Consider the following 25672-nt stretch of genomic DNA (forward strand, 5'->3'; position numbering starts at 1 on the left):
GTTCGCTATAACAGGTACGCCGCTCGATCAAGTCATTGCCTTGATCTGTAACAAGAACGCAAGGTTCTCGCCGAGGGAATGATTGGCTCCTGGCTCCGAGGTACAACGGGACAGGGCATTGCCTGGAGTCGCAGACAGGTGAAAGACCCGTTTCCATAAGTGAGAAGATGAAGCAAGATTCATTCGAGGTCCTATTTTAAAAAGCAATGGGTGTAAGCACTGATCCCTCCACAACGCATTCCAAAGTTCCCCGCAAAACCCCATGGGGACGTGATGTGTTTACATAAAGCAAGGGGGCTAAGCCACCCAGACGGAAAATACCGAGCTGTGAAATTTTGTCACTAAGGTTGACTTTGATCATGTCTTATATCGAGATAACGCCGCTCTCGTCAAGAAACATCTGAAAGAAAAGCGTAAGAGTAGCAGCACAGAAACTCGAACACCAAGGCAGATGCGAGGCTCGGAGATCGGTCTATAGCGCTGAACGGGGATAATACCAGAATCCTCCGGCGTCGAAGGAAGGAGGAATAGTCCTAACTTTGACCGATTTTGGCTAGAGTCCTAAGAGTATCACGAAAGATATGGAAACAATTAGGAAATAGGCCTAATGTTGATGATTAGAGCTCCGTGAATTCCACAAAGAAAGGGGGTCAGCGGTGCTCGACCCGTTTGGCAGAACTCGGATTGGGCTTTTGGAGCAGATTCTATCATATTCGGATGCTTGACTATATCAGAAGACGTCGTGAATAGCATATCGAATCTACGGGGATGCTAATAGCTCTATGCAACCCCAGAAGGTAATTGACAGGACTGGTGGGGAGGTGTCTTAGAATCTGTCTCGAGTATCAATGATTGAGCTGCGTATCGAAGTAGACAATAACGATTGTGATTTATTATTTAATGGATGTTGTAACTCCGTAGAATTGATTGAGTCTTTTTACGTTCAATGGAAAAATATGCGCGCCATGCGGCCGTTAATAAAAGGCGATGTTACGTTGAATATTACCGAAGGGACCAGCTCAGCCTTTAAATCTAGAACCCCTCGAACCGAGAAAGCAAGCCATCGGCCGTGTCTCTCAGGGTCTTACCTACATAACGATTAGCGCTGTGCGCTGGCATTCGTACCAAAAAGTGGATCTGGGAAGTGTGCGCCATCATGACCTGTTTTCTCCAAAACTCTGGAGATCAAACACTTCATTGTGGCCAATTGAATGGTCCGAGAAGCTCGCAGCAACTCGTGCTTCTCCGGCGCAAACACCGCCAAGAGTATGCAGCTCGATTTTTCCGGCTGCGCTGACCTTCCGAGACCTTCGAGCTTCCGAGATTGAGTGAGCCATTGCGGTCACTGAAGGCCTCCATTGTTGCTTCAAACACTCGGAGATGATTGTCTGAGATTCTATTGACTTTTCACATAGCATCGCCCTGTCTCCGTACGTCAGAAGGCGCCGGTGGGGTGGTGGTCGACAAGGGTATGAGCAGCTTACCGTACATTCAAGACTCTTCTGGAAGATACAAAACAAACGAAGCCCTGGAGTTCTTCCTCTTGTCTATGCGAAACAATCTCCCACGGGCGACTGCAGCTTCAGTCCGGGTCAGTGGTAAGCTTCCCCATGATTTGGATTACCTCGAGCGTTGCGCTCGCTTGTCTCCCAGCCCCCCCAGCCATCTCAACACCACGCCCAAATCTCGGTCGCCCTTCATTATCTGCGATCTACTAACCAACTGCAGTGTTCGCACCATCAGACCATTGTCTCTAAATTCCTAGACATCTCGTGCGATCCTATTGTGCGCATGCTGCCGAAGCTCGTCCCTACCAGCAAAAATTAAGCTCTTCAAGATAAATACACAACTTGTCTTCGAATTCTGTTGCACCTACACCTCGATTGGCTGCCCTGCCTCGACCGAATCTGCTCACGACTGACGAGGCCCACGAAATTCACGAATCCACCAACCCATCATCGCAACGCCAGCAGCGTCAGCAACCACTGTCTCAACAACCTCAATCACGGCCCTCGAGCTCATCAGGAAGCGCTCATACTCTCAGAAGAACTCCACGATTTGAGACGCGCAGTCGGACCCCGATCGTCGGCGGGCGAGAAGATCAAAGTTCAACAGCACGATTTGCTAAACCTACAGCACCACTGTACTCCCGTGATAGGCCCTACAGCCAAAGCCTCGGGGGCTCGAATACTCCTGCTTCTTCCACACAAAGCCTTCTCTCTTCTTACTGGCCCAAGAGAACCACCCGAGTCTCGAAACATACAGCGAACGCCATACGCTACGCCCTCGAAGCCGTCCGCGCAGATCCCGAAGGTTCGCACCCCTTGATCGAAGGTGACAAACGCCCACGGTGGACATCTAAACCCTTCACACCTGACAACGTTGAGTTGAACGCGTCAATGTCCGATTCGGCTCCTGGGGTGAGCAATGGGCGCTCACAGAATGGTGGCTCTCGCGCTGCTGTACCCGTGCCTTTTGCCGGTAATGATCGTGTTCGTACACCGACGGACATCATGAGAGAGCGTAGAGATCGAGAAGCCAGGAAGAAAGCTGAGAGTGACCGACGGCAAAAAGAACAAGACGAGGAGGAACAGCGACGAATCCAAACGGAGCAACAGTTGGAACAAGATAGAGTGGCTGCCGCTGCTGGCGTTGCCCAAAGTGGTGAGGGGACAAACTATCGGAGATCAGGAGGAGCAGTCAGGAGATCTACCGTCGAACCCACACCACAAGATACAAGCGAGAGAAGGTCGGGAGACCGAGGAAGCGGTGGCAGTACCAGGGCAAACATACCTTCAACAACCCAGCCCGCAGTCTATGCGCCTAGTAACGGTCGCTCCGAAAAGCCATCCGCGATCGCCCCAGACGATGGCGCAGGCGTGAGTAGTGTTCCCCAGCCTAGGACAAGACCTCGTGGAGCAACACTCTCGACGGGACAGCCAAGACCTGTTGAAGCCAAACCCAGACAAACGCCTCGTGCCGTCTCTGCGGCAGCTGCAGTGGCCAGTGGTCAGAAAGAATACAAGAACGCATCGATTAATGCGACTGCAGGAACTTCCCAGCTACGATTGGACCGTGGAACAGTGCCACCTGGCCAGTCCCAACCTGCACAAGATTCGACTAGCGGCTCTCAGCAACGGAGCACCACGTCCTCATTTCCTCACGCCTTCGAAAGATGGGAAACGTTATCTTCGCACTGGGAAGGTCTGACTTCCTTCTGGATTCATCGACTAGAACAAAACAAAGATGATCTAGATCGAGAGCCTTTAAATCAACAAATGGCGCGTCAAGTGACTGACCTATCTGCTGCTGGAGCTAATCTATTCCACGCCGTCGTCGAACTACAGCGGCTTCGAGCTTCTTCGGAGCGCAAATTTCAGCGGTGGTTCTTTGAGACCAGGGCCGAGCAAGAACGTTTTCGAGAAAATCAAAGCAAATTCGAGCAGCGGATACAAGAAGAGCGTTCCGCTGCCACCAACGCCCATGCTGATCTTTCGAGGATACAGAAGGAAAGAGATGCAGCCATATCCCAGAGAAAGACTGCAGAGATTCTTGTCAGAGAAAAGAATCGTGAACTATCGATCGCCAAGGAAGAAGCCCGGCGAGCATGGGAGGAGCTTGGCCGTAGAGAGCAAGAAGAGCGAGATCGCACCCTGTCACTGAAGAAAGGGCAGGCCACTTCGGTAGGTGGCGTTCACGTTGTGCCAATGGTGCAGGGAGGGAGCAGTAATAGGCCACCTACGAGAGAGGGTCCTGTCGCTGGTTCTATTCCGTCGCGATCGGCACAGGTTGAAAGTCCAACGGATGATGAGCCGGGCTATACGACCTATGATCCAGCCAGATCCGAGACAGACACTGACCCGTTCACCGAAGGCGGCCGTGTCAACCTTCCTCAGGGTGTCCGCCCTGAGGCTGATCGTCCATTACAAGCAAACGCGACGTCCCAGCCTTTCCAACAGACCTCGGACACGTCAGCTGCTGCTGTTCAAGCAGCCCGAACAGCAACCTCGTCAGGCCCACAACAACCTAACTCTCAGACAAGAACAATGCCTGCTTCGTCTGCGCCAAGTAGTGGTACCTATCTCAATTACAGGCCTGAAGGATCTGCTCCCATCACGACACAGGCTGGGAGCTCGTCTTTCTATCAACACGAGGGAACCTCGCTCCATGGTCCCGACTTCACTTCTCTCCAAGACCAGCCCCGTGTCAGTGAAGGTGATGAACGTTCTTACGTCCCATCTGTGGGTGATACACTTAGTGAAGAGGACTATGATCTTGATGAGAACGGTGAAATACAACGAGACTCTCACGGTCGTCCAATCCACGCGCGTCGTGGCCCCGGCTCCGAAGACAGCGATGAATACGATGTCCAGGAGCAGCTCGATCGTGAGCGCATGTACGGTCGAAGCTATGGCTCTGGGATTGCTGGCGTTGAATATGGTTCTGGTCCCCCTGCCGCTCCAGGTCGCCAAGAATCGAGTACGCCAGATTATTCCGGAAGTGGGTTCGGCGCAGGATGGGAGGCTCTGCCGCGACATCATCATCCTACGCGACTCAGCGATGTTCTAGAGGAGGACGAGAGAAGCCGTGCAACACCAAGCAGGGCTAGCCAAAACAGCAGAGGCATGCGCTGATGGACTATGTCGTTTTGGCTGCTTCTCTACCTGCATACACTAATGTTCGAAGGGCGTTGAGTGGTCGCATTGGTAGCACCTAAGCGGAGGCGCTACTTCAGGTGATCATCTTGAGCGATTTTATGCGTTCACTTCTTGAGAAATACGTTTCACGGCATGTCACAAGGGTTGAATATACCTTTGTCTGTACAAAAAATGTAGTGCATCATAGGCCAACTAGAATAAACAAGACTTTCCCCTTGAGCCTTGTACACAACCATACGGAGTACTCATGAGTCTACTCGTAATGATGTATGTGAGTCATAGTATGCTCGATATGAAAAGAAACCCGCGCTAGCCTGAATGGGATCTCATCTCTAAATTGTCTCCAAAAACCCGTAAATCTTCGATTCACCAATGCAGGTCTCTACAATGTCCTCCCTGTGCCCAAGGGCATTTCATCTCTCAAACTCGACTGTAGTAGACACTGCTCGCCATACAACATCCTCTGTTGCCCGCTGCCTTCGAGAACCTGGTCCGTGGCGACCAATCCCAAGTCCCGGTAATAAACAATCTTTCAGATTACGCTCTCGTCCATTTAGTACCGCTCCACGCCGCGCTGCAATCAAAACTATCCAGCAAGCTAAAGCTCGTGCACGCTCCGGCGTAAGCCTTACCAAATGCCCATTGGCAGGCCCCAGATGCTGATTCAATCTACAACAGCCCTTCTCCGCCTGGGGAGCTGTCGCCTTCCTTGCTGCCGGCGTCGCAATAACTTTCTATTTCAGAAATGAAAAGGCACGATTGGAACGGCAAAGGGTGGCTGAAGCTGCAAAAGGGGTAGGGAGACCGAAAGTTGGGGGAAAATTTGCGTTACTGGATCAGGAGGGAAAGACATTCACAGATGAGGATATGAAAGGGGGTTATAGTTTGGTGAGTGTCTCTAACCGCCTCTACGGGAGGACTCGTCTGATCGATGTTCATCTTTAGGTCTACTTCGGCTTCTCCCACTGCCCAGATATTTGCCCTGAAGAGCTTGACAAAATGGCCAACATGATCGATCTGGTTGCCTCTACCACGCAAAACCGCATCGGCGCCAACTCCTTCGTCGATCCATCGTCACGCAAAGCTCCTCTTCTACCGCTCTTTATTACTTGTGACCCGGCCCGAGACACGCCTGCTGTTTTGAAGCATTATCTGGCGGAATTCCATCCAGGTCTTGTAGGCTTGACGGGGACATGGGAACAAGTCAAGGATGTGTGTAAGAAATATAGAGTGTATTTCAGTACGCCAGAGGGTGTGAAACCGGGGATGGATTACCTGGTAGATCATAGTATTTATTTCTATTTAATGGGTAAGACCGGTTTCTCACATGATCGTTGTGTAGCTAATGGAATTACAGACCCAGAAGGCGATTTCGTTGAAGCTATAGGTCGACAGCATAGCGCTGAGCGCGCTGCTAAGATCATTGTTGAGCATATGAAGGATTGGAAAGGAGGTGTAAAGCGATAGCATGAAAAGTAAAGCGTTAGGATCCTCGAAAGTTGTGAAAGTCCCGTCGAATCTCATCTCACAATACTCTTTGCCCACAACACTTGTTCATTCCGTGTGCTACAACCCCGAGGCTCAGACATATATCCATGGTCAACAAACAAGATTCTGATGAACCGCACGATATCATCATGCCACCGAAGAAGGCACAGTGGGGTTTGACCAGTTCAACCGTAAAAGCAGAGGACATCAACCCGCAGTCTTGCGCTGATTTCAGGCGCAAATGGACACCAACGGAGTTTTGCAACCTGCCATTGTCCGAGCGAACAGCCATTCTTTCGAGATTGCTTACCAGCTCCGATTCGCTTTTCATCGTAGAAGTGGACGGCGGATACAATTTTGCCACGGAATACAACCCCATTCACGGGGCAATGCCCTTGCTCTATGACATCTGCACCAACAAGCAGATCGCTCGAGAGGCCTGTGAAGTGTTCTATCAGGTAGATACAGTCCCGTCAGATGTGTCAATGGACGGGACTCTTACCCGTTTCTCAGAACAACACGTTCATTCTGTCCTCTCGTTGGCTTCCTCACATGGTTTTAGATCAGAGAAACACGTGGATAATGCGTGAGACAATCCAACCACACCTCCTGTTTCGCAGCCTCCACATCCTTCTCGATCACTACGAACCTCAAACGCCGAATAAGACCCCACTCGAACTTGCCTGCCTCCTGTCTTGTACAAAGTTGGACCGCCTCGACATTGAGATTTGTACCCCAGAAATCCTCGCAAATGACCCCGAAGGTATAAAGAAACGATCAGTCAAGAAGGCAATGGCCGGTACGTTCTATCTTCCCCATTCATGTCTCATGGGTCGCCATACATGTCTCAAGAGTTCTCTGCTCCTAAGACATATCTCGCGACTCAGAATTCCTCGCGAAATAGTAATGCTGACACCGAAATTATCAAGTCGGAGTTGTGATTCGCCAATTGATGGAGAAGTTCGGAGTGGCATTGAAAGTGTGGATTGGAGGCCCAGGTTTCGCTACCCAGGGAAAGGAAGACATTACCTGGATGTGGGACAGGCCTAGTGGGGAGTTGGCCAGGGTTGTGTTAAATGGAAGGGGGACTGAGAGTCAAATGATCATGCATTTGATGTGGACGATCTGGTCGAAGAGATGAGAAGGATGGTAGCGGTGAGGATGGTGATTATGGGGGAAGTGATGTCTCAATATGATGGTTGCAAAGGCTTGATAGAGACGAAATTTGATAGTATCGAGGGCAGAGAACCAAGCGTCAACTGCATCTACTAAGGTAGGATACACGCCTCAAGAAGCCTGAGAAAAAAGGATTGAAAGTCATCCTACGATATACTATGATATGATACTGGCCTCTCGATTATCACAAAGGAGGCCAAACTTCCAAGATATGTTGACAATAACGTAAGTAGTGGTGTAGCAGTCTCCAAAAAGGCTTAGCCTGTTTGTGCTCTGATATCATCCCGCTGCCGGTCTGACCACCTCGACCACCAGCCGCCAGCCACCAGAGCGGGCATCAATCCTTCCAACAATGCAATCTTCGCCTTCATTGGACACTGTGAGGATGTAAGCTGCGGGGTCCCCGACCGCCTTTGTAAAGCGGGCGGACTGATAGTTTCCCTCACTACCTTCCATATCAGTAGTTGCTGCCTTGCGGCTCTCTGATATATATCTAGATAACGGTCTGTTCCTTGAGCGTTCATACCCATCATAAGCTTACGACTCTCTGAATACCAAGCTGTATTCTTGTTTTGACGCTACTTTCATCTGTCCTTTCGAAGCATCATGGGCCGCCAAGCTATTTTCCTCTCAGACGAGAAGCCTGAGGATGTTGAAGGTTACCCAGATTACTCGAAGAATGGCGATAAGCTGAGACCCTCTGCAAAGCACTTTCCCATAGGATCTGAGACCGAAGCATCCGCGTCTCCAATCAGAGTGTTTGTGAAATGGGCTCTTATATGCACTCTCATTGTTCTGGCAATGACCTTTACCTTGGAGCTTTTTGAACCCCAAAGCAGCAAGGCACGTCGTTCTCTTAGAAAGACTGTGTATGTGGATCACTAACAGACGATGCAGAGTCCTGCATCCCAACATAGCTATTATGGCGAAATACCCAAGACTTGTCCGGGCACCAAACATAGGAAGACCTTGAGCTTCGACTTCAACAAGCCGACCGAATTGGCGTTCGCGCAGGAATCTCACGATCTCAAACGCCATGGCCCTGACTTCGGTTTCGTACGTACAGTCGGCAAAGTAGAAGTCCTCAAACAGGATTCACTCTCGAATGTCAGAATCGCTCTTGATATCAGGAGCTCCGATCCTCAGCTTACGAGCTCCGAGTCGTTGAGCGTTGTAAAGTCAGGCTCGGCTCTGACAGTCAAGACCCCAAGGAGGACGCCGAGAGAGTCATCGTCAGCCGGTGGAGCTGAATTGCCATGCATCTACGTAGCTGCAACTGTATCGATACCTCCAGGGACGACTCTTGAGAACCTTGGAATCAAGACCGAGACCCTGTCAGTTACATTTTTTCCCGGGCTAGACTACGCCATCACAAATCGTACCGAGATCAATGCACACTCCGCTTCCTTGTCACTTGCAACAGACGAGCCTCCATCTATCGTTATCAATTCCCGAGAGACAAGGATACATCTGAACTCCGGCTCAGTCACTGGTTCATACCCTCTCTATGACACCTTGGACATCTCGACCACATCAGGCTCCATCGATATTGACGTCGAACCCAAAGATGCCGAGGAAGGCAATGTTCAACCTGCTATTCTTCGCCTCTCCTCCCAGAGTGGCTCCATCCGCGCCTTGACATCCACAGTTTCGGTACCCGCTCGAGACTACCAAATGACAGTCAAATCGCTCAGCGGTAGTATCGACGCTACACTTCTGCACGGATCACGAACCTCAATGCGGTCAAACAACGGACGCATCAACGCAGATCTATATCCCTACGGCCACAATGACTCCCGTACAGATATCAACACGCATTCCCAAAGCGGCAGTACCGATATCACTGTCCACTCATCCCTCTCCCATCCAATCGATCCGATTAGGAAGCTCTACTCTGAACATCATGGCTTGTCGGGCAGTTTGAATCTATGGTATCCAGCACAGTGGCAAGGGACGGTTAAGGGCAGTACTTTGAGTGGGGGTATCGATCTAGATTGGGATGGACTAAAAGTGGTTAAGGATGAGAAGAGGGGCTGGGTTAAGAGGACCATCGAGGCTGTCAGAGGAGAAGGGGAGAGTCAATTGATTTTCTCTGGCAAATCGGGGAGGGTGAATTTGGGTGGAGATAGTGGCGGAGGCGTATTTGCTGAGAGGAAGGTTTGAGGTGGTCTATGGAAAAGGCCCGCCTCAGCAGGTATTGGGGAGGATGAGACTCGGATACAAGCCAGGAGCTCTTCTATGAGAAAGGATGATGACGGCATGATAAGACAAGGGTGATGACTGGAGATGCTGGAGCATCTGTCTTGGGTGAATAAAGGGGGTGATTTTGATCATTTTGTAAGAAGCAGCCGTCGGAGTCATGTGTCTTCCATCAACACCTTTTGGCCATCTCCAATAGAAATCAAGCAAATATTGAATGAATCCATTCGAGATGAGATTGGCTACCGCATAAACAAAGTGACATTTTGGAAGCTTCTGGAAGCGGAGAAGCGAGCCTTGTCCACGTATGAGGCCAAGCAAGCTCAGAGCTCCAACCATCTTGATCCTTGAATTTCATTCTTTTTTTTCCCCAACTGTTTTAGGCAATAGTTGAAGAAATCTACCAAAGCACAATTGGCCCCCACCATCTTGATCTTTGGTGCTGTACCCTAGAGAAGTTGTACTGTCTGGTGCTGTTGTAGATTGAGCTTAACTGCAGGGATCGCCTGGGCACGAAAACCTTCCCTCCACTACTTTGCACCTACCCGGCGCCATTAACACTTATGGGCCTTTTCACTAAATCCTCACCCAAGAAGAAGACCGAGCCTGACACCAAGGAAAATAAGACGTCATCTTCCTCTTCTTCACCACGACCACGACCACGACCACGAAAGTCTCCCTCAAAATCTCCAGCAAAGTCCTCGGCACCATCACCCACAAAGTCTATCCGGGGCCAGGAGCAACCATACCGAAAAGGTTCCTGGTCACGAAGCACACACCGCACACAATATTCCGCCGACACACATCCTTTGAATCTGCCGCCTGACGAGCGGGAGCGCCGTCGCTCGGCAATGTCTTCAGATGGCGAGCAGGATGAGGACAGGTACCAAATGGATGTCGATTCCGAGACCTCGGGAACATATCAGCATACCAACGGACTGTCGGATCACGACCAAATGAATGGCAATGGCAGTCCTATTCCTCCACCACACAAGACACCGTCACCGCCGCCAAAGCCAGCATACGATCCTGAGGCGTGCAAGGCTACAGGAAATAAGTATTTCAAAGCGAAGGACTACACAAGGGCTGTCCAAGAGTACACGAAAGGTGAAGACCGCCGCCCGGTTCTTAGGATCCACCTCGCTTCATGTATGGGGTTGGCTAATACCTATTGCACCCTCTAGCCCTCGCTGTTGAACCTCGATCGGTCACTTACCTCTCCAACCGAGCCGCTGCTTACATGTCCGCAAACCGATTCGAGGAAGCACTAGAAGACTCAAAGACCGCCGATGAAGTAGAAACACGGAATCCAAAAGTCCTTCACCGATTAGCCCGAATATACACCAGCCTTGGTCGGCCATCGGAAGCCATCGATGTTCTCGACCGTATAGCCTCCTTCCAAACAGTAACACAACAGGACCGGTCACCAGCACAGTCGATGCAGACCGACATAAAGCGAGCAGAAGATGCTGTACGAGAAGGAACTACTGGCTCTATGGCAATACACGCCCTGAATCAAGCTGAGCGAGGATTGGGAGTTGGTGTCGCGAAGCCAAGAAAATGGCAATTGCTGCGAGGAGAAGCTTATCTGAAGATGGGCAACCCCAATGCACTGGGTGAGGCGCAAAATGTGGCAATGTCATTACTACGCAAGAACAACCAGGATCCAGAGGCTTTGGTATTGAGGGGGAGAGCTCTGTACAGTCAAGGGGAGAACGAGAAGGCTTTGCAACATTTCCGACAAGCCCTGAGCTGCGATCCTGACTTCAAGGATGGCGTGAAGTACCTCCGAATGGTGCAGAAGCTGGATCGGATGAAGGAAGAGGGCAATACAGCTTTCAAGGGAGGCAGATTCAAGCAAGCTGTCAGTCTGTACAGCCAGGCTCTGGAGATCGACCCGAACAACAAGGGAACAAACTCTAAGATACTGCAAAACAGAGCCATGGCGTCGATAAAGGTATTTTTTATACCTTCTCTTTCATATAGCTACAACGTCTAATACCCATTACAGCTCAAAAACTACAAATCCGCCATCTCAGACTGCACCCGCGCCCTCACTCTCGACCCCTCCTACACCAAAGCCCGCAAAACCAAAGCTCGCGCCCTCGGCGAATCCGGCGACTGGCAAACCGCCGTCAACGAATACAAAGCCATTGCTGAATCTTACCCTGAGGAGCCTGGTATTGCAAAGGAAATCCGCAACGCAGAGCTCGAGCTCAAGAAGGCGAAACGCAAGGACTACTATAAGATCCTTGGAGTGGAGAAGGATGCCACTGACAATGAGATCAAGAAGGCGTATAGAAAGTTGGCGATTGTGCATCACCCCGATAAAAACCCCGATGATGAGAGTGCAGCGGAGAGATTCAAGGATATCGGAGAAGCGTACGAGACATTGAGTGATCCTGAAAAACGCGGGCGATATGACAGTGGTGAAGACCTCATCGACCCTAGCGAGATGTTTGCACAACAGGGTGGTGGCTTCCCGATGCAAGGGGGCCCAGGTATGAATATCAGTCCGGAGATGCTGTTCAATATGATGGGTGGTGCAGGAGGTGGTGGCGGTGGGTTTTCGTTCCAAAGTGGGGGCATGGGAGGAGGCAGTCCGTTTGGGGCGGCTGGCGGTGGAGGTGGGAGGTCGAGGCAGAGGGGTGGCTTTTCCGGGGGGATGCCGGGTGGCTTTGGATTCTGAGACTGAGGGAGCCGAAGTGTGTGAGCAGAGAGAAGGAAGATGATCGAGTGTCCGCCGTACATTCTGTTTGGAAAGGGGAACCGATTCACTGTCTAGAGGGGGCGGCATTCAATCGGAACCACAGCATGCCCAATCAGGCATCCAGGAGGGGCATCTCCGAACTACGAATCGATATCATACGCTTTATCATAGAAGGGGTTGAGATCATAGATCTTTCTTACGCAAGGAACAACACGTTGTACAATGCTCTGTCCCTCTACGGCAACACCAGTGCCCTCAAGTCTTCTATTCAAAGAGATGACGAGCATCAGACCCGTTCCGGTTTCTCGATAGGGGTCGTGGGCCTTCCAAAACAGAATTGAGAAATTTAGTATGTGATCTTCGACTGGGTTTTGTCATTGTTTTAGTCGACGGCATGGCGTCTCAAGGAAATGGAAGTTTGCACACGGTATTCAACAAGAGATGCATATTAGCTTCCATCATGTACACAAAGCACCAATGCTATTTGAACAAGATCCACTCAACTCGTCGTCTCCCCATCCACCAGCTTCTCCCCTGCTAAGACCGTCGCCTCCTTGCCCTTCACCCCCGGACCTTTCTCCCTCCTCAGACTCCCGCTCCTACTCCTCCCTCCTTCCTCCGTCTCCTTCTTGGCCTCCTTCAGAAGTTCTTTCCCCTCGTCCATCTTCCCCAGTCGCAGCACTAGTCCTGTATTCTCCCTCTGCAGCGCCCCGACCTGTTCCCTCAGTATATCTCTCTCCTTACTCACGACCTCGAGCGCCTGCTTCATCTCATCTTTCTCCCTGGTTAGTCGCCTTTTCTCGTCCTTGTCCTCCTCCTTTCTTTTTCGCTCTTCCGCTTTGGTTGCCTCCTTTTGGCGCTTCGCTTCCAGCTTTGCGACTTCCTTCTTGTACTTTTCTTCTTGCTTCGCAACCTCCTTTGCGTGTTTTTCTTCGGCTCTTTTGATTCGTTCTTCCTCTTTTGAGGTGAGTTCCTCTTTATCTTTCAGCTCCTTCTCGCGAGCTTTCGCAAGGTTTTCATCTAGTTTCTTTTTGCGCTCGTTGAGCTTCGCGAGTTCCTTTTCGTGCGGTGACATTGCGGCAATGTCTTTGGAGTTGGATGATCTGGTCTGCGAAGTGGCTGACTTGGCAGATAGCGTGTCGTCGAAGTGGTCTTCTGCGCTCGCAAACGACGCAACGCTGGAGGCGGAGCTGACGGTGCGACTGAGGGTAGCACTTATGCCATTAGGAATACTTGTTACCTCATCGATAGATTGCATAGACTGCGTATGCGGGTGACTGGGAAGGCGGTCGATGACAGCTTGAGGGGCATAGCTCTCAAGGCCGGCATATGCAGCATTGGCCACTGTAGCTACCAGTCCTCCTTGCTGGGCCGGCTCGGCGGGTGCTGTTGCCATCTCGACGCTCGTACGCTGAGGGACTGCTATTGAAGGCGCTTCGGCCCCATAAGCCTCGCCGTCCAAGCCAGCCAAATGACCATTGGTGTCGTAGGCTTCTAGCCCCTCGCGCGTCTTTCTCTGGACATGCTCCAAGTCGCCGTTTTCCAAGGCTTCCACTTCGTCCTGTGGATGTTCTTTTTTACATGCCCAATCGAGGAATTTGCTCGCATCAGCGACAATGCTTCCGGGCGTCCCTCGCTCGACCATGAATCGCGGCACGCTCCCTCCCGGGTCACTCCTCGTAATCATGATCCATTCTACCGGGTTCAACTCAGCGTCGTCATGGGCGTCAGGATCATCCATCGCTTCTCCCTTCGCACTAGCCCCCCTGGAGCCGGCGAAGGAAATTGTCTTGCCTCTTTTCCGACCCTCCTTAGCCACCTCGTCTGCTGCAGCTGGCGTTAGCTGACCGTCTCCGTCCAACAACTCTTTCCCGGACTCCTTGAGTTTGCGGTCCGCATTGCGTAGAAGGAGCTCTTTCTCAAGAGGCGGAGAATGTTCTCGTGGTCGAGCGACTTCGAGCAGATCTGTAGTAGACGATGCCTTCTTTGACTTTCTAGGTATCTCGCGTATGAACTCGACTGATTCGTACTGCCCTCTTATGAAACCGTCCCTCGGTGGGCAATCCGGATGTCTGCACGGCTTGGAGATGACCATGAAGTGCCTAGGGGTATCGGTATATCGTTGAGTTCTTGATTTAGCGCCATCAGATGCCGAAGAAGAAGGTCGCGAAGCTAAAGACTGGGGTTCGCTTAAGGCAGAGGAGGACGTGAGTAGCAATGTGACGAAATCCCGCGGTGTCGTAGGTCCTGGAAATTGTGCAGATAAATGGTACACTGCCATCTTGTCAATACCAATCCCATCCCACAAGAATCAAAGGCTTACCCTCAATTGTCCCTGCCCCCTCAATGCGCCTCCGCTCCACCCTTCTCTCCCCACCAATTCCCCGTATGTTACCTTCCCCAGGCCCTCCTTGCACCTCCAACGTCTCCGGAAACTCTCTCTGCAAACCCAGCTTCCACTTCTTGAAGCCCAGCCCCTCATGTACGCTCCTCCTGGCAAACCACGCCCCGTTCCCGTCCTTGCCCCCCAGCTTGTAGACCGCCATACCCAGCGGATTGTCCTTGGCATTTAATTTGATCGGCTTGCCCCATTCTTTCTGTAAGCTGATATGTGAGGGATCGAGCGGTTCTGAGCGAGCGGAGGAAGAAGAGATCTCGGAGACATTTGAGGCTATGGATGCGCTGGTGGAGGAGCGGGGTCTGGTGGAGACGAGTGGATCATTTGGAGGTGGGAGGGGGACCGAGTCGATTATTGTTTGGGCTTCAGTGAAGGCATTTTGTAGGTAGGATATGGTTTCTGATTCCGCTGTTGGGACGGAGGAGAATGGAGTCGGACTGAGGGACTGGAGAGCGCTGTGAAGGGCGGCCATGGTGGGGAAAGTATGCTGGATTGAAAGAAGGATGAATCTCTAGAATATCTGAGCCAATTGGAAAGCAAATCTTCTTTTTCGATGCAGCTCAATGGTAAGCGTAATGATCCTAGTGAGACGGCAAGCAGAAGTGATGTATCCTCGAGTTGCAGGTAAATGGCTCGAGGAGTATGGTAGGATCAAGTGAAGGGAGTGAATAGGTACGTAGGAACATGTTGGCTATTTACAGAGCGTCAAAAAGTCATTGAATCGTGGCAATGTGGTATATATCATGCTCGTTTGTCAAGGTGGGCAGCTTTTTAGCAGGATGTCGATGATGACACCACCAACACCGTGTTTCGGAAACCGGGTCATGTCTTCCTTTTCGCGCTTCAACACAAGTCCGACTTGGCATACCTGTCATCTCTGTTGAGTGAGTGAGTGAGTGAGCGAGCATTTATATCAAGTGTCATGAACGAGCAAGGGTAGTCTCAGTAAGAATGTCTGTATTTCACATTTTTATTACATTTATATGTAAAGAGCGCAGCTCATGTCCAGCACCCGGTTCCTCCCAATCAATGGTCGGCTTCCCAGAACCCAGTTCCAAGCGTAGGAGATGACCCTACAATCCACGTTGCTGCCAGCTTCCACAGTCCCGAGTTTGAGTACGACCACAAAGAAGACCACAGACCCTCCCTCGAGTTCCGCCACAGGCTTCCCTCGATGCGCTATCCACCGAGACTCGGTCCGATATCCGCGGGCAACAACGCAGCCACCCCGCATACCAGTATGCTCCCCTCTCCTATTAGGTATTGTCGTCGTCCGCCTACCATCCAGCTAGCACACAGTGCCAGAGTAGACAAGACGCCGGGTAATGCAAACCGACTCTCAGGATCTTACCACCTTTGAGCTGGGCGCTCCCTGTGAGACGACATGATGAAAGAAAAAGGCAGAAAAGGCCGGACATTTGTCTACTCATTCCGTTGCCGTGAGGCCGCCGATCTTGTATAAATGCAGGATTTTGAACCTCCCAAAGAGTCGATCGAAAGAAGTGAAGAGGGTGGTCCGGACCAGCCGATGCCAATGCAGGGAAACCAAGAAGAACAGCAACGCTCGCTAGAATGACGCAGCAAATAACACAAAAGCAAAGAAGTGGGTATTCGGCTCTAGTCCATGTCGATGATTCTGATGATGACGCCTGTAAGCTTGTGGCGCGGGTTCGTCTCGTGGGCTCGTGAAAGAAGTCTGATCCGCTCAAAGTCCTGCTGAGGCCCAAGCTGTAGCCGCTAATGCTGTGAAGAGATGACCAATGTAGCCAACGTGACTTTCACATGGCATATGGTATCGGCGCGAAGCTCTGGTAGTTGTCCCATCCAAAGCCACCGAAGCCACCCCAGCTCATACTCGTGCCACACTGTTGTGATTGCATAAGCGTGCTAGGTAAAGGTAGCTCCTGAGACATTGGCGCCGACGAAACCGGAAGGCTGTAGTACTGTGGTGGACTTGGGCTTTCCGCAGTGTATGGATCGCTGCTGTATGACGTCGTTGGCGAATTCATAGCTGGGACATCACCAAAGTACAGGTTGGGATCCAGGTCCATGCTTGTCCAAGTGCCCGTTCCGTACCCAGAATCCGCTGATGTGTACACAGTACTTGACGAAGCGTACTTCCACGACTCTGGTGCAGCAGAGTAATGCGAGGGCAAACTTGGCTGCCACCAGTCCTCGGCACCTGTTGAGCTTGGAAGGACTGGAGTTGGACGGACGGTTTCGACGGGTCGCGGCGGTGGTGGTAGAAGTGGGAGGAACATGCCCATGATCGCGGTCTTGACCTCTTCACTCCTTCCGCAAAGCAACTCGCCAGCACCATCCTCTTCCAATCCTTCTAGGGCCATGGCACTCGTACGGTAGACATACTTGTTGGCGGCTTGAACGAAGTCCTCTTGCAATTTCTTGAGCTGGACCTCCTTCTCCGACCAGTTGTAAGTATGGTCTGAAGTGTCTTTGGAGTGAACCTCCTTGTGGAACTCTACTAACGACTCTATCGTCTCTGGCGTGAGCTTGAAAGCGACTTCGTTCTGTGAGACCATGTCGACATGGACGATATAAGCTTCGATGGAGACCATCCTGTAATTGAAGACGGCTTCTATCAAAGGATTATCGTCATGCACGAGTTCTGAGTCTGGTGCCTTTGGAAGCAGGAGCGAGCAGAGAGTCCATATCGCCGAAGGGGATGAGAGAGTCTCAGTGAGGCATCGAAAGTGCTGTGGTACACTGTTGAGCGGCCTCTTGATCTTGTTTATCCTCTTGAGAGTAGCGGTCAACCATGGATCTACCTTGGTGTTGAGTACTATGTTAGGAGCGGAACGGGTTGCGAAAGCAGCAGCGGAGGCGGGTAGTAGTTGAGCAGGCATTGTGTTGTGAAGGGTTATGTTGATGATATGCGACAGGATGTAGAGCGGTGGGATTTGTGGAAAGTATGAAGGAAATGGTCAAGAAAAAGAATAAATTAAGTGGCGGTCCCAAGACAAGGGAAATAATGTGCACGCCTGAGGTAAAGAGGTAGAAGAAATATGGAAGGAAGAAAAAAAAGTCGGTGGTGGATGTGGTGGCACCGAAGGAGAGTGAGGAGTAAGGGCACGATATTCTGCGGGGGTCGCACCATATTATAACGAACAGAATGATTTGACTGGGCAAGCGCAGTCGGTTTCCCGCAAGACCAGAGCGATTTAGCATCATGCAAGTTCCAGTTGGGATTCAGCAGTGTTATGCAGCTTGTTATGGAAGTAAACCCAAAACACGCATACAGTTGCGTGAGATGCGCGCTGATTCTTGCACTTGTGCCATCCTCGGCAAAAAGGCCGCGCCAGGCTGGACCTCCACAGCCCCCAAGGCTTGCCGTCAGGGTGGATCCGTCATGCAACTAGAAACCAAAGACTTTTTTCCATGCTAAGAATGTAAGTTGCTAAGAAAATAACAGTAACTTGAGAATTCTTTTTGCTTCCGCTGGGAATTCGAAGCAAGCAGCCTTGCAGTGGTTCGCGAGTATGAAAATTGTATAAAAGATCATGACCATCATCAAATCGCTGTGAAGGTGAGGGCGGTAACCCGGAAAAAGAAAGTCACACGTACTCGTACATAGACTTTCGCCAAACCATTTGAATTGAAATAGAACACATCAGTCATCCTCGACTGGTAGCCTTAATACCTAGTTGAAGGGTCTTCCACATCCTGCGGCGGCGGTAGGTACCTAAGAGTAGCAGCAAGTGCGGGCGACACCATGGTACCTAGGTGGTGGCGTGCAGAAGTGTGTTATGAAGATTCAGAGCTATTGATGCATCTGCGTTACTGCTTGCCTCGGTACGAAACAAATGAAAGAATGCCTCCTGATCACCCGGGGGGGTCATGGCGGCAGCAGCAGCATGTTGCCCCTTGGTGCGGGGGGGACTACCGCGTTCGACAATATCAATCTCCTTTCAGCTCCACGTATAGAGTACGAACGGCCTTTTTGCTGCTTTGAGAAGGGCGAGCAACAATCAAAGCAACGATGGCAGCATTCCGCGAGATCACGAGCCACGCGAGGAAACGGGGTACTGGTAGTTGGAGAGGGAGATGCCTGGAGGACCAGTCGATGGCCTGGTGCGCGATAGATGCGTGATAGCTGAAAGGTTCATGTGATGGTGTGGGTGTGCTTTGGCCGCTTCTTGGACGAGATTCGTTGAGTGGGAGTGAACTTGCGGTAGGAACATGAGCTTGATGTTGAAAACCCCTGCTGCGTGGTGTGATTGGCCGCGTGGCCTCGGACTAACTTTCTGTGTGAGTGTTATTCACTCATTCTACTACCTACTCTACAAAACAATAGACCTAATCAATCATAATACCCTCGAATCTCACACTCAACACTCTTACAGAATCTTTGCTCAAGTGTAGGCGACCGTTTGCAAGGCTCATGACGACTTCCGGGATGCTGCCATGTGGCTGATCAGTGGTGGCTGTGCGCTGGGAAGATCGTTCACTAGCGCCGGTTCTAATTGTAGATTTTCGGAGGTCGCGAAAGCGCAGTGCAGACCGTGCAGTCGTACTGGTGCAGATGCGGACGAAACGATATCCTGGTTGAAGCGCCGGGACTCACCAAGTTCAGTCATGAGACAGAAACATTAATAATCGGCACCGGAAGGACCGCCACGTTTGCAACAGCGTATCGATTATAATTTTCCTACATTTCTCAATATCGAATCTATGTGTCGATCTCCACAAACTCACACTAGGTATCGATAACCGCCGGGCTTTTGCCACGCGATATCAGTATCGCATTTTGTCATTCCAAGACACGGCCTTGATAGCGGTGGGGGGAAATCGAGGGTTTCCGCTTATCCGCGCTTAGGTACGGCGAAGCAATCAGTCAACCATTGAACCAGACTTCTTTTTTCTTCAACCTTCATAAAGTAGGTGGTCGCGAGCGCCGAGAAGTGCCTTCCGTCAATCTGAAACGGCTGGGAACGTTTCAGGTATTGGGTGATGCAAATGCTTCTTGGAGTCATAGTTGCATAATGCACTAAGGAATGCCCGCGGTCTTCAATTCACGTGTACGTCGAGCTTAGAGCGTGTTCGAAAACGCGTATGGCGTGTTCGTGTCGATTAAAATCACGAGCCTTGCACCAACAGCACGAGGACAGCGATGGAAACTCGAAGGAGCTTGAGGTTGACAGAGGAATGATCTAGGAGGACGTGAAGTCCGCGAAAGTTGAGTAGAGGGGTTAACTGTCTGTTTCTAGAAACTAGCCCGAGATCTCAGTCCGTGCTCCCTCTACCGCGCCATGTCGTTCTGCCCGCAATTTTCATATATTCGTTTGGTCTGAGACCAGATGAGCTCAACGTTTCCCTTTTCTAATTCAATAAATATAAGGAATGAGCCTCCAGGGGACCTTCTCCCTATATACCTCCCAATCCTTTCCGTACTTCCTCATGCACTTCTCTTCGTCCCTCATCTCGCGATGTACAAGGAGAATAGCAAAATACACAACATAGAAGTATGTGATGGCCATGCCCCAACCTCTTGCCTCACCTTGTACGACTGGAGAGCGCGTTGGTGTACCTCCGAATATGGACCCATCAGCTGGATGATCACTCAATGAAGAGCTCTGCTGCACCATATACCCAGCAATCCCCGTTGGCAAGCAGTATGACCATGCCATGATCCAATCGCCGAGATAGTTAATGTGTCTTGTTATACCCCACCAGCCAGAGATTAGGAGCTTGCTTCCAGATTTTGTCTCTATGTATTTCAGGTGTGCAACCTTAGGATCCTTAGGATTGGTCCGGAATCGGTTCTTCTCGTTGTTTGCGCCACGGAAAATATAGTAACCAAAGCCTTGGACCGCGAATAAACCAGCGAGACCTGCGTATCCGAGATCGACAGGAAACACTGCGAGATAGCGCGCTTGCAACGAATAGATGAATGGTAGCCACGCAAGATCTCCAAAGGCCAGCATAAAGCCGAAGCCGTCAGTGGTTATGTCCATAGTTGTCAAGATGGCCGGTTCCATGTATAGGGCGTCGAAGACGTATAATGCCTGGAAAAATGTGATGAAGATGATGCTGTCACTGACATAGCCATAGACTTTGTACTGGTGCGCACAGAAAGCCAGATTGAGTAACACCCAACCCAACATGCCCGGTCGAAGCTCGCAGAAAGCTTTGATGTCGATAGTGCCGAACACAGGTAGAGTCACACGAGGGTTGAGTTCGCGGCCGATAAACCAATCGTAGACGAGATTCCCAGAGTGTCCACCAGGTGCCAATTCTCTCTGTTCTTTGTTGCCTGCTTTCACCGAGAAGCTTCGGGCGTACACGAAACATGCGAGCGAGAAGGCGACGCCCAGGTTCACAGTGATGAGTTGCGTGTAGTTGTCCCAAATGAAAGTCCACAAAGGGAAGTCTGGTCCTTGTACGAAGGTCCCCAAAGCAGCAGCGCCAATCACAGTCACAGCAGAGCTGAACGCTGTTGCAAAATTAGCCAGGTCCTGCACAGCCAGACTGGCTTCATCTACCATTGAATTTGTACTTTAGCCTTCCACCAGATGAAAGCTCCACACCCTCGGTCAGTACACCAGGAAGAGCAGCCTGGAGCACCAGGCTCAAGAAGTAGTAGCCTAATACCCATACTGTGACCTTGGTGCTGATCAATCCTTGGAAGCCCGGCCAACCAGTTTCTTCCTTCAACTTGGCTACCGTGAGGCTCCAAGGGTGTAGAGCAGAGGGTACAGGACAGCCGGAGATGTCATTGCAGAGGAACGTTGCTAGGTAGCAGACAAGTGGTAGCCCGAGAGAAGTCGCAAATGCCCCGAGACTGAGTATCCATTAGTTTTGTTGAAGGCTTCCGCTGCTTTCGCGGAAAGCTTACGGTCCGCCAAATTCATAGCCATGAGAGGGTTCCGATGGAAGCACCGATTTCCGCTCACTCTTTGACATTGCTGCAGGAAATTTGAGCTTTTTCCAATTTCAGGTATTTGTCAAATTGAAGGGTACAGTAGTTTTCTACCTTGAAAAGGTGAAAGAATCAATCAAGCTAGGATGTAAACAGCTTCAGGTTATAACCTCACCCGAAGTTGCAAGTTGCAATATCCCTATGCTATACGAGTAGGACGTTCTAGTACGGAGTAGCTCATTTTGCATTAAATTTGTGCGCAAATCATACGAGTAGAGTACAGGGCTGACGTACTACTATCTAGTTTATGCAGGGTTTATGAATCCCTGTCACCCTCGGTCCTGAAAGAACCAGATCAGCAACTGCCTGAATACGATTCTACGGTTATACCGGATGATATCCTTCCAAAGAAACCGATGCAACTATATTACAAGAAACTGAATAAAGTGCGTGATACGATCCTGACCTGACTGACATATACTTCGCTCGAGGTCGCAATGCGCCCCAAGCTCCCCGCCGCCCTCCTCCCACTCCTCCTCAGCTCTACAACCCTCGCAGCAGACCTGAAAGAGACGAAACCATGTACCGTCTACAACCCCTCCAATGGGAATACCTACGATCTCAACACTATCACAGTCCAACCTTTGATAGATCACAAGAAAGCGCACAAAGATGACCGGATAGAAAGCTGGCATGCCCGAGGTTACGACTATGATACCAACTTCACCATGAATTTCTGCGCGCCGGTCATTGAGGCTATGGAGGATGTTGTAGGGGTAGAAGAGCCACTTTGGAAGAACGTTAGTGCGTTCTACACAGTTGGGAAGAAGACATATTCGATGGGGTATGTTCTCTAAGCAATCCCCGAGCAGTCTGGGACACTTTCTAACAGATGCACCAAACAGGCAAGCATCGACAGAGCCGTTTTTCCGTGGCCGCAAACTCGTCCTGAATTACACTGACGGCTCACCCTGCGAGTCAAACTCTGACCGCCTTCTCCCACGCAAGCTGAACGTCCCAGACGACGACGACGATGATGATGAAGATGATTGGGACGATGACCGCAAAGGTCACAAGGGCTCCAAAACCAAAGAACCAGTCCGACGGAAGTCAACGCTGATCTCGTTCACCTGCGATCGAGATTCGCTTGCGCCAAAAGTGCATCTCTCGTTCATAGGCTCCGACCCAGACGAGTGCACATTCTTCTTTGAAGCGCGCTCAATGGCTGCTTGTGGAGGTGTCAGTGAAGCGCAACAAACGCTGGGCCCGGGTGGTGTATTCGGGGTTATTGCATTAATTGCGGCGGCCGTTTATCTCCTAGGTGGTATCGCTTACCAGCGCACGGTCATGCATCAGAGGGGTTGGCGGCAGTTGCCCAATTACACTCTATGGGCTGGAATGTTTGGTTTCATTTCCGTGAGCCCAACCCAAGCAAGACGCTCCGTGTGAGTCTTGTCTCTGACAGAACCGACAGGACATTTTCGTCATCCTAACCTCCTCCTGCGCACGCTTCATCCCCCGCCGCCGAGGCTACAACCAGCTGCCCACAAGCAGTCGTGGTCGAGACGCCGAAGCGAATGGCTTGATGGATCAGTACGACGATGACCTCTAAGAATTTCCCTTCGTCTCATCAAGGTCCGGTTGTAAAGCTAGGGTCACGTTCATTGAGAGCGATGGCGCGAAAATATGATGGGTTGGAGACCAAGGTAGTGTTTTTTCAGCATCGATCAGGGGCTACTGGGAGTTTTAGAGGCATCTCACATAGATAGGGATCCTAACAGTCTGATTTATCGGTTTATAGAAACATTCTTTTGCCTCATGCTTCAAAACTTTCGCATCGCTGATATCTCTGGTTTCTTCCTCGGTTTTCAGTCGTCTGATATACTCCATGTCCTTCCCCTACTCCCGTGGCATCTCCGATACCCAACGACACACAATGCTCACACCTCCTAGACACCCTTCGCAGGACCACATGTACCCTAGGCATCACCATTACCAACAGTGTAATAGCAAATCGCTTCACTGACCACGTTTCATATATGAGTTCTCGGCGCAGTCGCATACAAAGGTCAGTGACGAAGAACGCTGTTGGTTATCATCCGACACGGCTGCATTGGCTACCTGGAGTGCTCCGTCGAAATCGGGCCAACGCTGGAGAAGGGGATGAAAGAGATGGCACCGTGCGTCGGGATAAGGGCCCGAGTAACATGGACATTGTTTTCGTACCTTCTCGTCATGTCATTCCGACGTGTTGGAGAAGTTGTCTTTCGTGTCATGTCTTGTTGCCTGACCTCGACTCTTTAAACCCCCTTTCATGGTCATACTCCTCTGCGTTCCATGTCCAAGCATCTCAGAAGCTGCTGCTGCTGCTTCTTCTTCCAGAACCTCAAGGACCATGTGCATCGTTTACTACGCCCAGCAACCCGTCTGTGACTGCGTCTACGTCTCCGGCACCGTCGTGCTCTGCTCCCTCTTCACCGGTCTTGCCGACAACAGGAATAGGACCGCTTTCAGCCCCAAGCTCCTCACGGGGCACTGCCGAGACTTGGATCTGTTCTTCAACGGTGTCGACTACATGAGCGTCGATATGAAGCATTATGACATAGTGCCGAATGGGCTCGATTGCCCCGAACTCGAAACTTGCGAGGCGACGGGGCAGACTGGGCGATGCCCGCTCTGCGATAGCCGAGGGGTGTTGAAGTTTCTCAAGGCGAAGGGGATTGAGTACACATCTGTCCGTGTCAAAGCCGCGCGCGATCTGCGGGACAGAGCAGCAGAGGGGGTGGCCGAGGGTGCGGGGAAGAAGGCAGCGGGCAAGTCTGTGGAAAGGTCTGTAGGCGAATCGGCGGACAGACCGGTAGGTAGGTCGAGGGAAAAGGGAGGAGTCGTGGACAAGGCAAATCGCGCACGGAAGATGGTGGAAAGGGGAAGAAAAGCGCGAGAGGGCAAGAGAGCAAGAACTGGTTTGGCTGAGTCAACGTTAGCATCAATGGGGTGGGATTGACACAGGCTGAGAAACAGGAAACCAAGAAGCTTTGTCGAAATCCAAATCTCGCTAGCATCCCAGGTGAAAATCTTACGGCAAGTGATAGATGTATGAAATAGAATTGAAGCGTTATCAGCAACGAGTGGAGGCTTGACGCTGTAGACAGAATGTCATCCTTCGTTTTGTTCCGAAGAACGTGAGAGTATACAAGTGAGGCGTAGAGTCAATTCGGGTATCGAGGCTTAGGACAAGAAGCATGTTCGCCTTTTTTCCGAATGGAGAAGATTCAGCTGAGAATTGATCCCGCCACAGCTGCAGAATGTTTTGGCAGCTTGCCTGACGTTTCTCGAGTTATATGACTTTCAATCGGCTTTTGGTTTCTGGAACCAGAGACGATATAATGCTTGCCTAACTCGGAGCACGGTGGCGCAAGCAACATATTTCACAGCCTGCGTAAGTCATCGTTCACGCCAGAATTATTCTTTGGCAACGGCATCGGTGCCGTATAGCTTCGTGGAATGGAGCCAATAAAGCGCTGTGTCCACCCGTGAAGTCCCCGTTGCCCAACGTTTCAACAGCAAATTCGCAAGTTAAAATTCTAGGCATCACCATAATCGATGGCGCACTGGCTTCTTCTCGAACGAGAACAGTCTCTTTCACGAATCCGCTAGATCCGGTCAAGATGTGTACGTATTTTGGCTTCGAGACAGTCTGCTCTTTAGACAGATTCGACTGAATTGCAGGAACAGTAAGAGAATGTAGCAACATTCGTGCATAGAAGGAGAATTTCTGAATGACATTGACCAAGGTCCTACGATCCAGGCGCGGTACAAAAAGTGACCCTGTTCACAAAATTTTCTTGAAAACTTCGTCAATCTGCAAGGGAATTGTTTTTAAAGCGTTTTAATCCTTTTTATTCAATACCCTTTGATGGGAAGCACCGTTGATTCTGGTCCATACCCACAAAATGCGTAAATAAAAGGAAAGAGAGCGTTCTCCTCTTGGGATTTGGAGATTTGGAGGTTTCCGCCATGCATGACTTTTGCTACATTCTCTTACTGATACTTAGATAAAGAGAAACCATAAGAGACTTGCGCAGAAATATGAACGGCCTATAGTCAGTCCAGATCAAGTAGTTTTACCAGGAGAGGGGTTCACTCCAAGCTTTGAGAGCCTTCTC

General features: G+C 50.8%; 10 protein-coding genes across 10 annotated transcripts; 7 read left to right on the forward strand and 3 right to left on the reverse strand.

Annotated features, from left to right (window-relative positions):
• Nucleotides 1-1549: 1549 nt before the first annotated feature.
• On the forward strand, nucleotides 1550-4634 carry HO133_000874 (uncharacterized protein; the record flags this gene model as incomplete). Its single annotated transcript, XM_037291807.1, has 2 exons — nucleotides 1550-1598; nucleotides 2266-4634. 2 exons carry the CDS (start codon nucleotides 1550-1552, stop codon nucleotides 4632-4634), a joined length of 2418 nt encoding a protein of 805 aa, XP_037152169.1.
• Nucleotides 4635-5030: 396 nt separating this feature from the next.
• HO133_000875 (uncharacterized protein) lies at nucleotides 5031-6125 on the forward strand (the record flags this gene model as incomplete). The annotated part of the gene is made up of 4 exons (XM_037291808.1): nucleotides 5031-5279; nucleotides 5337-5546; nucleotides 5604-5967; nucleotides 6016-6125. The coding sequence occupies 4 exons, from the start codon at nucleotides 5031-5033 to the stop codon at nucleotides 6123-6125; spliced, it is 933 nt and encodes a 310-aa protein (XP_037152170.1).
• A 128-nt stretch (nucleotides 6126-6253) lies between these two features.
• Nucleotides 6254-7287, forward strand: HO133_000876 (uncharacterized protein; the record flags this gene model as incomplete). Its single annotated transcript, XM_037291809.1, has 3 exons — nucleotides 6254-6732; nucleotides 6767-6945; nucleotides 7076-7287. The coding sequence occupies 3 exons, from the start codon at nucleotides 6254-6256 to the stop codon at nucleotides 7285-7287; spliced, it is 870 nt and encodes a 289-aa protein (XP_037152171.1).
• Nucleotides 7288-7928: 641 nt separating this feature from the next.
• On the forward strand, nucleotides 7929-9485 carry HO133_000877 (uncharacterized protein; the record flags this gene model as incomplete). The annotated part of the gene is made up of 2 exons (XM_037291810.1): nucleotides 7929-8191; nucleotides 8240-9485. 2 exons carry the CDS (start codon nucleotides 7929-7931, stop codon nucleotides 9483-9485), a joined length of 1509 nt encoding a protein of 502 aa, XP_037152172.1.
• A 599-nt stretch (nucleotides 9486-10084) lies between these two features.
• On the forward strand, nucleotides 10085-12210 carry HO133_000878 (uncharacterized protein; the record flags this gene model as incomplete). Its single annotated transcript, XM_037291811.1, has 3 exons — nucleotides 10085-10628; nucleotides 10706-11478; nucleotides 11533-12210. 3 exons carry the CDS (start codon nucleotides 10085-10087, stop codon nucleotides 12208-12210), a joined length of 1995 nt encoding a protein of 664 aa, XP_037152173.1.
• Nucleotides 12211-12335: 125 nt separating this feature from the next.
• Nucleotides 12336-12572, forward strand: HO133_000879 (uncharacterized protein; the record flags this gene model as incomplete). Its single annotated transcript, XM_037291812.1, has 1 exon — nucleotides 12336-12572. One exon carries the CDS (start codon nucleotides 12336-12338, stop codon nucleotides 12570-12572), a length of 237 nt encoding a protein of 78 aa, XP_037152174.1.
• A 158-nt stretch (nucleotides 12573-12730) lies between these two features.
• Nucleotides 12731-15101, reverse strand: HO133_000880 (uncharacterized protein; the record flags this gene model as incomplete). Its single annotated transcript, XM_037291813.1, has 2 exons — nucleotides 12731-14505; nucleotides 14555-15101. The coding sequence occupies 2 exons, from the start codon at nucleotides 15099-15101 to the stop codon at nucleotides 12731-12733; spliced, it is 2322 nt and encodes a 773-aa protein (XP_037152175.1).
• A 1306-nt stretch (nucleotides 15102-16407) lies between these two features.
• Nucleotides 16408-17493, reverse strand: HO133_000881 (uncharacterized protein; the record flags this gene model as incomplete). The annotated part of the gene is made up of 1 exon (XM_037291814.1): nucleotides 16408-17493. The coding sequence occupies one exon, from the start codon at nucleotides 17491-17493 to the stop codon at nucleotides 16408-16410; it is 1086 nt and encodes a 361-aa protein (XP_037152176.1).
• A 2478-nt stretch (nucleotides 17494-19971) lies between these two features.
• Nucleotides 19972-21550, reverse strand: HO133_000882 (uncharacterized protein; the record flags this gene model as incomplete). Its single annotated transcript, XM_037291815.1, has 3 exons — nucleotides 19972-21080; nucleotides 21130-21428; nucleotides 21483-21550. 3 exons carry the CDS (start codon nucleotides 21548-21550, stop codon nucleotides 19972-19974), a joined length of 1476 nt encoding a protein of 491 aa, XP_037152177.1.
• A 453-nt stretch (nucleotides 21551-22003) lies between these two features.
• On the forward strand, nucleotides 22004-24510 carry HO133_000883 (uncharacterized protein; the record flags this gene model as incomplete). The annotated part of the gene is made up of 4 exons (XM_037291816.1): nucleotides 22004-22350; nucleotides 22412-22922; nucleotides 22981-23099; nucleotides 23889-24510. 4 exons carry the CDS (start codon nucleotides 22004-22006, stop codon nucleotides 24508-24510), a joined length of 1599 nt encoding a protein of 532 aa, XP_037152178.1.
• Nucleotides 24511-25672: the final 1162 nt, after the last annotated feature.

Source organism: Letharia lupina, assembly GCF_014066315.1.
Source record: "Letharia lupina isolate WasteWater1 chromosome Unknown contig_11, whole genome shotgun sequence".
NCBI classification, from domain to species: Eukaryota; Fungi; Ascomycota; class Lecanoromycetes; order Lecanorales; family Parmeliaceae; genus Letharia; species Letharia lupina.